The following is a 12,666-nucleotide window of genomic DNA, read 5'->3' on the forward strand; positions in this document are numbered from 1 at the left end:
CAAATTTGGTGCATCTACGCTAACCCCACCCCACTTACCATTTCTATATTTATATTAAACAGTCTATGTTTGTTATTTTTGAAAAGTGGTGAAACAACAAATAAAAAGTTAAATGACTCTATTGCGTTATCTTTATAATCTAAAACACAGATCTATTCAAGGTTGGCTATTTCAAATATTTTTTTTGAATAGTCTCAGCTTTCTAGTCAGTATGACCTTTGAACAATACGTAATGAACATAAAACAATGGTTTTAGCATGTAACATGTACACCGTCCACCATATGTCCACCATAACATTATAACTAACCTGCCTAATATTGTGTTGGTCCCGCTTTTGCTTCCAAAACAGCCCTGACTCGTTGAGGCATGGACTCCACTAGATCCCTGAAGGTGTTCTGTGGTATCTGGCACTAAGATGTTAGCAGCAGATCCATTAGGTCCTGTAAGTTGCGAGGTGGGACCTCCAAGGGCCACACCTCACAAATTACATGACAAAAAGAATACTTACAGGACTTAAAGGACTTACAGGGTCTAAAGGATACTTTTGATAGATTCTGACCACTGTAGACCAGGAACATCCCACGAGAGCTGCAGTTTTGGAGATGCTCTGATCCAGTTGTCTAGCCATCACAATTTCGCCCTTCATCAAACTCGCTCAAATCCTTACACTTGCCCACTTTTCCTGCTTCTATCACATCAACTTTGAGGACAAAATGTTTACTTGCTGCCTAATATATCCCACCCACTACCAGGTGCCATGATGAGGAGTTATTCACTTCACCTGGCTGTGCTCATAATGTTATCCCTGATCCGTGTAACCTATAGTTACATCTGGCTCATTATAATGTAGTGTGGCTTTACTTAAAATGATGATGACTTTGGACTTTAATGCTGGTTCTAGTGAGCATCAGGGTGTTGTTTTTTCTTTCACCATGCATACCTGGCAACCCTGGGTAGAATATCATTTTTAGCATTTGCGCAACTGCTGACCAAACCAAAAAACAAACAAACAGCGCATTAGATACATCTGATAAAAGTCACAAAAATATTATGCAACCTTTAAAAAGTACAGACACGACTTCATCAGCTGGTATATAAAGAGACACATGAAATAATTTATAATTGTTCATATGTAAAATAAAATAATTATAGGCTGAATTCTACTGAGATGTAGTCAGGAGCCTTCTTTATGACAAAACCCGAGCTTTTATTTGTGAAACATATGGATTAAAAAATAAAGCGATAAATAAGCGCATGGTTGGAGCGGTTGTAAATAAGACAGGGAAATCCCTCCCCTCAGTGGGCGGGCACTTTCATAGACATTCTCACATTTTGATTGGACAGATATATTTACTCCGACCTATCCGTGCTTTCCTCTTCTATCCCCACCTACAGTTACAGCTGATTTCTCTCCTCCCCCGATGCTGAACTGTCCCAAACAAGAGACAAAAACAAATTTTCTGCACAAAGGAACATAAATACACTTGTCGTCGCGTTTCACGTCAGTTCAGTATTGTTTCTGTCTTGACATCATCCGATCATCTCACGGATATCATCCTAATATAAAACATGGTTTCACCTGTTACTGTGGTAAGTGGATCAATATTTGTATGTTTAACTAGTTTAATAATATACCCACAGTGTACATATCAAATACACTGAGGTGTCACATTGTGTGAAGTGGATCCTTCATCCCCTGGTGCATCCTTGTTCTTCTGTCCCATCTGCTCTCTTTTGCTCCACGTCTGTGGCTGTTGACTGCATAATGATGTAAGGTAGAGATAAATAGCCCGGTCTTATCTTTAGCTCGTTAATTGATTTGCTAAATATATGCTCTTTGACATGATGATGGTTGAACAGTGCATCCGGAAAACATTAAGCACGTGACCATAGCGTGTCCATGTTTATTATTTACCCCTGTGTCTGCGTTTGATCTAAATATCGTTTTTACCCCCTTTCAGATTATAGTTATACACATTTCTGCATCACCAGCACGGAATTATAGGCTAGAGATCAACTTTGGATCTAAGCCAGTGTCCGTTAAATGACACCGTTTGTTCCCTGGCTATTTTGTGTCATGAAGAATATTCTCACGCTTTCCCCGATTGTGACTGCGCTTTCAAAGGGCTTATGCTGAAAGGAAGTAGTCATGTGACAGCGCTTTCGCCTGTGCCAGTCCTCTCTGCTTGTACGCATGCGCGCGGGAGACAAACTGTACTAAGGATCGGTGATTAGTACCTGAAGAAGATACAAAACTAGATCTAGAGCTGACGGATATATAGATCTGGAGACAAAAATAATAGATAGAGCTCTGAAGAATATATATTTGAAGTGAATATAGATCTGGGGAATGTATAGATGTTGATATTAGGAATATGTTGATGTACATCTGAGAAATATATAGCTGTAAACTGACAAATGTATAGCTGTGATTTGACGAATCTATAGATTTAGGTCCGAGGAATATATAAATATAGAGCTGACATACCCCGATCAGGAATAACATTATGAGTACTGACAGGCGAAGTGAATAACACTGATGATCTCCTCATCATGGCCCCTGTTAGTGGGTGGGATATATTAGGCAGCAAGTGAACATTTTGTCCTCAAAGTTGATGCGTTGGAAGCAGGAAAAATGGGCAAGTGTAAGGATTTGAGCGAGTTTGACAAGGGCCAAATTGTGATGGCTGGATGACTGGATCAGAGCATCTCCAAAACTGCAGCTCTTGTGGGATGTTCCCAGTCTGCAGTGGTCAGTATCTATCAAAAGTGGTCCAAGGAAGGAACAGTGGTGAACTGACTTACAGGGTCATGAGCAGCCAAGGCTCATTGATGCACGTGGGGAGTGAAGGCTGGCCCGTGTGATCCGATCCAACAAACGAGCTACTGTTGCTCAGATTGCTGCTATATATATATATATATATATATATATATATATATATATATATATATATATATATATATATATATATATATAAACCATTGAGTAACCACATCATATGATTTTTTTTTTTGCAGATGTAGTAAAACTACAAAGGTTTCTAAACAGTAAGTTTGAGACAAAAGCTCTGCTTTAGCTGTTCTGGTTTCACGTCCTGCTTGAAGGACTTTTGTCTGAAACATACGGATTCTCTGAAACCTTGTGCACTACACTTTTTTTTTTTATACGTTCTCTATATATGGCATTTAAAATAAGACAATTATCCACTGTCAAAGCCTTAACTTGAAGTTCTCACTTCAGGTTAAGAATATTTCACTAGAACACCACTACTTCATCATCAAGCTGACGTTTCTGACATTAACATTTGTGTTATTATAGGAAGACCAGAAAAATGTGTCTCAATAGATAAGTGCATGATAACTTTCACCAACGTGATATGACTTTCAGACAGCTTTAGGACCATATGATGAATTGCCTTGATTGTCCAAGCCTCCTTCCGGTTGTGTATCAAACAGTTCATCTAATTGATGATTTATACTTGCTTTGAATAAAGTGTTATACTGGATAGAGCAAACTTAGCAATAACTAAGAGAGATGCTGAAGTGCTGTGTCCTGTTTAAACTGTTTCAGCTTTCTCTGACCTTTCCCAGGCTGCAGGGGTACAATCTGATTAAAATATATACTTGCTAACAATAGCCTTTTTTCCAGTGGAACAACGTAACTTCAGTTCCCATTTCCACTAGCAGGCTAAAGAGCCAAGCAGCCAAATTCTTAAACAGATCCCAGTGCACAAATCCTGATGCACTTGGGACAATTCACCATTACTCTCCGCAACATGCAGTGATCAGATGCAAGGGTGTCAAATGTGTGTAACATTTATACACACAGGTTCATGCACAACAACAAAAAAAAAAGTGAAAATGAGACTGGACAGAAATGTGATCTCCCTTCTTGGACATGTCTGCTTAATCCACTGATCCAGCATTAATCTTTCATGCTGTTTGATATGGATTATATGTGAAATACCAGGATGCATTCATTATTCTTCACTTTTAGTTTTATGCACTCAGAAAGCACTTCAGAGGTGGGGAACAGATGAGCAGCAAAGATAAGAACTGCAGACTCCAAGCTGGAATATTTACATTTATACCGTAGGGGAGCTTAAGTAACTTTCCATTGCGTCATTTCCAGGGTGTATGTGTATGGATATTATGTGACCCTTTTTCCAGTTGATATTTATGGCTGTTTTAATTATTTAAACCAATTAAGGCACCAGAAGTATATCAGTTATCCTGTATCAGTTATCATCACATTTAGCACTCTGCAGTACTCATCTGCCTTTGCCACACAGAGAACAAAAACAAATGCGGTAAACACAGTTGCCTCTTGTCTATCATCTATTGGTAACCTAACAATGGTCTTGGCATTTCATAAAATGAATAATTATGGATCTCTTTTTAATAGTAGGTGTATCACAGCAAGTCAAGGTTATGGAATGAGTTTGCACTGGCCTCAGGGAGTTGCCCTACCGTCTTTGCCTCTTTGACTTGTGTGCTTGTTTTTTTTTTTTTTTTGTAGGGTTGTAGGCACAAGGTTAAATGTCTGCAGATTTTTTGTTTTGTTTTCTTTTGACACACCATCTCCTCTATCCATTCCCTGCCAAAGTGATCTAGAACTCTGTGGATTTGATTCCCAGCTCCCTCCTGCTGGAAAAACAATAACCTTTAGTTGAATTTTTCCCCCATGTGTCTGGATGTTTGGTTCAATCACACATTAAATAATGAAAACCTTTTTTTAATTGATCTCAGTACATCATTTTTTTTTTAAAAAAATTTCATTTCTATTATAGATCTCCCTGAGAAGATTCAGAAGTCTTGTTTATGAGCATTAAAAGCCTGAGACTGATATTCTAGTTGACCTCAAATAAACATAATTGTCCTGTCTTTTGACACATAATTACATCTATATATTTTGTGTCTTTCCTTAAAGTCTTTTGTTGTTTTGTGCAGGTGAAAAGCGAAGGCCCAAAGCTGGTGCCATTCTTCAAAGCCACCTGCGTCTACTTTGTGCTATGGCTGCCCACCTCCAGCCCATCTTGGTTCAGTGCCCTTATAAAATGTTTGCCCATTTTCTGTCTCTGGGTCTTCCTGCTGGCCCATGGCGTCAGCTTTTTAGTAGCCCATTCAAGTGCTAGAAAGATCTTCGCCGGACTGATATTCTCAGCTCTAGGTGACGCCTTTCTGATCTGGCAGGAGCAGGGCTACTTCAGTCATGGTAAATTCACTTACACTTCATTTGATCTCTGTAGTATGATGTTAACACAAATCAGATGTAGTGCTTGGTGTAGTTGGCAGAACCCTGAATTGGATTATTGAGGTTCTTTCTGGTTTCAGCAATTATCACATGCAGCATATTTAAAATGTGAAATGTTTATGGTTTTTTTCAATCCATGACACCTTCAACCATTGTTTGTAACAGGGCTGCTGATGTTTGCCATCACACACATCTTGTACTCCTCTGCTTTTGGGATGAAGCCACTCAACCTACGAGCAGGCCTGGTCATTGGCACTATCTCAGGTCTTTGCTATACCCTCCTCTACCCTTATCTGTCTGGCACATTCACTTACCTGGTGGCAGTCTACATCGCTCTGATCGGCTTCATGGGCTGGAGGGCCATCGCCGGTGTGCAGCTGGCCAACGATCTGTGGACATGGACCAAGCTTTCAGCCTGCCTGGGTGCTGTTCTCTTCATGGTGTCAGACCTCACCATCGCCGTCAACAAGTTCTGCTTCCCTGTGCCGCACTCGCGCGCCATCATCATGGCTACGTACTATGCAGCACAGATGCTGATTGCTCTTTCAGCAGTGGAGTGCCAGGATGCTGATGTAGCCAGGAAGAGAGTGTGAGGAGCTTAAAACCTGCAGAGGGTGGCGGCTTCACTCGTTCGGGTCCATTCCCCCTAAACCATTCATCTTAAACATCCCCTCCTCAGCATGATTCTGTCAGTTTTATGTGTCTATAGGGGTTTGACCACTGTTTGAGAGTTTCTGGGGTATGGTATATGTTAGGACTGTATGCTCGATTTGTGGTCGAGTCCAAACCTGATTTGGAGTCCAGTTTCTTCACTTTATTTTTATAGCCCAGTGTTAGAATCTCAGTCATGCGCAACATGAAATTGAGAAGCAAAGCACGAATAGGATTAAGGCATTGTGTTCTCTTAGTTGTCTGTATAGGAGTTGACAACATTGCTATGTTTTAAAATAGCGTTTTGCTCCGAAGCCACACTGCTTGTTTTATGTTTCACTTTTACCCAACTTTTAACGTCTCAGCTGGTCTGAAGAAATGGGAGTTATGTAGCCTTCATGGTAAATGTTAGCTACGTGCTGGTGTAAAAAGAGCAATATGTCCTGCATATAATGTAGCTCTCGCGATCATGCAAGATCTTGCAGTCACTCACACATAAGCTCGCCACCTTTCCAACTGCTAGCACTCATCCCGTCCACCCCGACTTAACCCACTCCCCATCCTGTCAGGCAGTCACCTTCAAAGTTTTAGACATGTCCAGATTTTCATGCCATCGTTGTGGATAATCTCCATGATATCTCCTAAAGAGATGTTGTTTTTATGAGAATATGCTGATGATATTTATACTTCTGTACTAGCTTACATGTGAGGCGAAACAGTGGTGTTCAGTAGTGCGAAACAAAAACACAGATCAATGCCCCTATAAATAGAAAAATCCACTTCAAAGGACATGCACAGAAACGCCTCATAAAATGCCTTGATAGTTAATCATCAGCATTCTTATTACTGCTGTCCTTCTACAGATGTGTAAATAGTGATGCTCTGATCCAGGTGTGACTTTTTACAGATGCTGTAAGACATTAAGGATTTGTTTGTAGGAACTAAACTGCACCTATATTTTTGTTTTGCTGACAGGTCACAACCTATTCAAGTGGTAACAGAGAGTCCGCTCAGTTGCACTGCATTGAGCCGTAATTTAGACAAACCTGGTAATTCTTCTCACTGTGTCTGCTTCTCAAAGTCCATTTTTTGGTCAAACCTATGGTATCTCCGTGTTTGAGAGGGTGTACAATCAAGACTTAAATGGTACTATATTGTCTTACATGATCCTCATGATAGTCAAATATTCTCTACTATAAACAAGAGATGGACAATTCAGGAATGACCATACTGATCAAACCAACCACATCCATATTTATTTATTTATTTGTTTTTGGTTTTTTTTAATACTCTGATTTCACTTTTGTGTACTTGCCCACAAGTCCATTTATCCACTTAATGATCACTCTGGGAAATTGGTGGCAGATGCCTCATATAGTGTGTGTAAAACTCAACCCAAGATATATATGAACCACTCACCTGTTGGGTTTCACACTGTGCTTGGAAGAGGACTTTAATCAATCTGATTGCTTAAAAAAGTGCATCCAATCCTGTCCTTTCCAGTTATTTTGATATACAATGTACTGTAGGTCATCATTGAGTCTATCAGATGCCGTGTGATGTTGCCGTGTGATTTTTTCGTTGAATAATCTTTTCAAGGGATCAGCATCTTTTTTTTTTTTTTTCCGATTGCTGCTAAACAGGAGGGAACAATATTTCAGATGCTATTGGGTGCTTCTGTTTGTTTAGCTGTTGTACTTGGGCTGGGTATGTAAACAGTCCTGCGCACAATGCCCTGCTGCCATTTAGGTAAAGAAGAAGACAGATCCCTGCATGTCACCCAAACCTGAGTCTTTATCCCCTATTCCTCATCACTCAACCTACTTACATTAGTAAATATTTATCTGTTTATGCTGTTTTTTAATTATTTATTGCATATACACCATAAACAATGCAACACAAAAATACCTGTTATGTATAATTTATAGACTCCTTTTTATTTAATTTTCAGTAATTTTGTTTCTGCATTCATGTTTAATGGAAAAATTAAGATACATTAGGGATGTGAAACAGAGAGTCTCGTGCTGAATGCGCACCCACTCACATGCATACATTGTGACATGCCGGGCACCTAAGTTCAGAGCTGTGTGCAGTTTCACTAGCTTCATCTTCCCTATCGACAGTCTTGCTGTCAGCAGAAGTGACCAGGGATTTGCTTAGTCAGTATAAAACATGCAATTCTATGCATAGTCATCGAGGAAAAAAAAAAAAAAAGGTTTGTTTGCAGCTTTCACATGTTGTCCTGTTTTCCACGTTCAGTGTTCAGACATCATCTGAGCAAGAGACAAAAGATTGATGACTCAATATGTAAGTGAAAAACTCACTCCTAGAGAAAGGAGGTTACTAGAAGGCATTCTTTGTTTCGTTCCTTTGAGGTTCTATGTTCAGCCCGACATCAACGGGGTTTCAAGTAAAACTCCATTAGAAGTCAAGAACTGATCCCTTGAGGAGCGTTTTTTTTTTTTTTTTTTTTAAGTGTGTTGAGATTTTGAACCAATTATTGTAGTAAGGTTCAAATGAAATGTAAAATCTTAGCCTGTGTAATACGGCTTTCTTAAAGACAGACCTATAAAAGCTCAGATGATGTCAGGTTAAATTGGAGTGTGTCGAACGCCGGCTCCGTGATGTGATTATTTGTTGCTGTATGTGTACAATTCAGTAGAAGTCCAGTGTGAAAGTTGGCATGCTAAATGCAACAGATCTGAGTTCCGTACCTCTCTTCTGCTTTCAGAAAGTAACGAACGCTACCCTGCATGTGTTTCCCCCGAGAACTGATCAGGTTCACAGGTTCAGACAAATATCCCACCATCATAAAGCCTAAAAAGCTTTGTTTAGAGTCTGTCCTGTAGAGGAGAACAGGTGCAGCCAAAGACGGCTGCATGGAAACCTAATCCATAGAGAGGGGCTTTTTGAGTGAGGAAATGCTGGACAACACAGGGGGAAGATTCCCTTTCCTTCTGGCCTCCAGCTCACAGAAGGCCCCATTCGACCCCTGCTATGACTGATCACTTTACACTCCCTGTCAACACTTCTACTGTTACTGCTTTTGTGTATGGAGACAAAGGGGTGTAGTAGAGCGCAGTATGAATGCAGTGTTGATGACAGTGTCTGTGTATACCTGCTGTCTTTATTATACTGAGTAAGCTATGGGTAAAGAAACAAAACTTGACTAGCATGCAGTTTTTGTTCACTTTTTTGCTTTTAACAACCACCTTGTGTAATACATTCACTTTCAATCCTCTCTGGATAGTTAACGTTAACACAGCATCCGTCTTCATAAGCACTCAGAGATCTTAAAGCATCCGTAAATGGGAAGCTGCTTCGAGTGTTATCCTTTAATCAAGCTTCTAGATTTACTGCATTTTAAAAATGAACAGATAGGTCTTAGCAATATCACTCTTGGTACAAACCAGAAATCTACTGGGAACAAACGTAAAGTTTCTGAGCCTGTGTATATTACATTTGATTTTAACATCAAGTCTGATCGAGTTTTCTGTATTGCTATACCTGCTGGCGGCCATCATTCTCACACAAAATCTCATTCACTTTACTATTTTTGTAAATTGTTTATATTTGCATAAATACGTATGCTGCCTTGTAGTATGGTGAAATGTGCTAATGACTTTTGGAGTCGCACCAGAATCTAATGTTTTCTGCTTGACCTTTTGATTGTTTTGTTTGCTGTGGTCATCAGTTCATGTAGACAGTTAAGTAAAATATTTCAGTCAAAATATTACATTTCAACGCTAAATTAAACAAAAAAAAAAAAAAAAGATAATATGCTGTGTAACTGGTAAAGACTGTAAATATGGACTTTTGAGAATTAAAGGTTATTTTTAAGTACGTAAACTTTAAAGGAAATTATGTATTAATTATAATACATAATGTTTTCAATTGTTAGCATATATAAAATATAAACATGGTCCATTAAAAAAAAAAGCAGGGATTGTGCTGTAAGTGAATACTGTTAATATCTAAGTTGTTCAATATATTTCAGTATTTTTGCCTTACTTTTCTACACGTCCACTAGTCTCGTTTATTTCCTATATTTACTGTTCTGTAGTCAATTACCATACTGCTCATTTCCTGTAGTGAAATTGCTATGAATGTCATTCGATCTATAGAATAAATAAATGCAATTACAATGCAATGGATATCTTTTGTATGTGTCATTTGATTACATTCTCACCTTTGTATTAAAGTTTTGCCAGATGAAAACAACAACAGCATCAACCCAGTGATAAGCCAGTGTTAGGCAGACATCAAGGGTAAACCTTTCAGAGCCTATATTTTACACAGTGAAAATTGAGCATGTTATTATCCAAGTAACCTTCGCAGCCTGATACCACTCAATCAGCACGTCATCCTATCTGTACACATTAAAGGCCACTGGGGTGAATATCAAATAACTCAAAGTGACAAGAATGCGACAAAAACATGTGTGTGTGTCTCTGTGTTTGCCCTTGAACTCCAGAGATTTCCAAGATGGCCACAATTTACACAATTCCATTTATGGATCCTAATGAATAATGTAAAGTCTGAAATTGTTCTCCCAAGTTAAACACCTCAGGTGCTTAGGCAGCTAAAGGGCTTGTAGACTGGAAAAGTTTAGTGATACTTCCCCTGCTTACTAATGTTTCACTTCTTTTTAGTTTAGTCTAATTCTAGAGAGTTTAAAGAAAAGGAAACAGCAAACAAGAGGCTTTCTTTCGTCAATAAAAGAGGAATAGGCCTATGCTTTTGGCCAAAGAGGGGGAGATTTCCTGTCTAGAATCGAGATTCTAAAAGAAACCACTGTGGAGTGGGACGCGGCACCAGGTCAGGCTGCTAGTGAGCTGAATTTTGATAGAAAAGCTGACACGATGCCACAGCCAGCTGCACAGCTCCAATATGTAACATTTCACCTTATAAGCCTTCTTGTGGTCATAGAAAAGACTTAAAATCAGATCTAAGCAAAAATACATTTAATATATACCATGCCTGACGTAAGTATTCATTTCCTTCAGAGTTTTGTAGTGTTGTGTTGTGCTATGTGAGATCTGGAGGTTAGTACAACATGGAAGAATAAACAATTTCCTTTAAATCCTCTCTCTTTTTTCCAGAATCATGTTGAGAGTTATACTTGGATGTTTGGGTTCTTCTCTGAATAATCCCCCCTTCCCTGGACAATAGCTTATGCTGGATGGCTTCCTCTGGGCCAAGTCGTGACTGTGCCATATTTTTTAATTTTTTTAATATCAGATTTCACAGTGCTCATCATGATATTCAACAATGCTTGGGATTTTTAATAATAACCATACACTGATTCTTTTCCAGAACAAGCTGTCCTGGGCTTCTTTTGGTAGCTTCTTGGTTGGTCCTCATGCTATTTTAATTTAACTGATCTAACAAACTCATTCCAGAAACAGGTGTATTTATAATGACACAGAACTGAACTGTGCTGGACACAGACACACACATACAACTGAGAACTGCTTTCAACAGAGATCTATACTGTGCTGGACACACACACAATAATTGTCCTGTTTGCATGCATATGTCACTTTACATTACACTTTACACTTTATATTGATCCTGTTTACATGTTAACTCTATTATTTGCACTCACTGTCAACACTATTCTTTTGCACAGAGTCGGTCTATATGTAGTTTGTCTTGTCTTGTCATCCTGTGCACTTCTGTCTAGTTTTCTTGCACCTTAAGTTTAGTTTAGATCTATGTCTGTCTGCGTCACTGCACTTTGTCTTTGTTGTGTGTAACACCTTTGGTCTAGGAGGAACGTTGTTTCACTTCACTGTGTACTGCATCAGCTATATATGGTTGAAGTGACAATAAAGCTTCTTTGACTTTTGACTTGACACAGTCATTAGGGTAATTTGTCTATATTCATGACATATAATTCATATTATGTCCATTTCACTTCCAGGTTGTAATACATTGGTATTCTCAAGACTATAGTAATTGTACATGTGCAATGAATATTTTTGTTACCAACTTGCTGACAAAGCAGATCAAATATACTAGAGCCGCTGAGATACACTATATTGCCAAAAGTATTCGCTCACCCATCCAAATAATCAGAATCACGTGTTCCAATCACTTCCATGGCCACAGGTGTATAAAATCAGGCACCTAGGCATGCAGACTGTTTTTACAAACATTTGTGAAAGAATGGGTCGCTCTCAGGAGCTCAGTGAATTCCAGCGTGGAACTGTGATAGGATGCCACCTGTGCAACAAATCCAGTCGTGAAATTTCCTCGCTCCTAAATATTCCACAGTCAACTGTCAGCTGTATTATAAGAAGGGGTCAGCGGATGCTGAGGCGCATAGTGCGAAGAGGTTGCCAACTTTCTGCAGAGTCAATCGCTACAGACCTCCAAACTTTGTGGCCTTCAGATTAGCTCAAGAACAGTGCGCAGAGAGCTTCATGGAATGGGTTTCCATGGCCGAGCAGCTGCATCCAAGCCATACATCACCAAATGCAATGCAAAGCGTTGGATGCAGTGGTGTAAAGCACGCCGCCACTGGACTCTAGAGCAGTGGAGACGCGTTCTCTGGAGTGACGAATCGTGCTTCTCCATCTGTCAATCTGATGGACGAGTCTGGGTTTGGCGGTTGCCAGGAGAACGGTACTTGTCTGACTGCATTGTGCCAAGTGTAAAGTTTGGTGGAGGGGGGATTATGGTGTGGGGTTGTTTTTCAGGAGCTGGGCTTGGCCCCTTTGTTCCAGTGAAAGGAACTCTGAATGCTTCAGCATAC

General features: G+C 39.5%; 1 protein-coding gene across 1 annotated transcript; it reads left to right on the plus strand.

The window, feature by feature from the left end:
* The first annotated feature begins 1,404 nt into the window (after window positions 1-1,404).
* On the plus strand, window positions 1,405-9,684 carry tmem86a (transmembrane protein 86A). The gene is made up of 3 exons (XM_058408686.1): window positions 1,405-1,591; window positions 4,952-5,216; window positions 5,421-9,684. Exons 1-3 carry the CDS (start codon window positions 1,571-1,573, stop codon window positions 5,846-5,848), a joined length of 714 nt encoding a protein of 237 aa, XP_058264669.1. The 5' UTR covers window positions 1,405-1,570; the 3' UTR covers window positions 5,849-9,684.
* Window positions 9,685-12,666: the final 2,982 nt, after the last annotated feature.

The sequence above is a fragment of the Hemibagrus wyckioides genome, linkage group LG14 (assembly GCF_019097595.1).
Source record: "Hemibagrus wyckioides isolate EC202008001 linkage group LG14, SWU_Hwy_1.0, whole genome shotgun sequence".
NCBI classification, from domain to species: Eukaryota; Metazoa; Chordata; class Actinopteri; order Siluriformes; family Bagridae; genus Hemibagrus; species Hemibagrus wyckioides.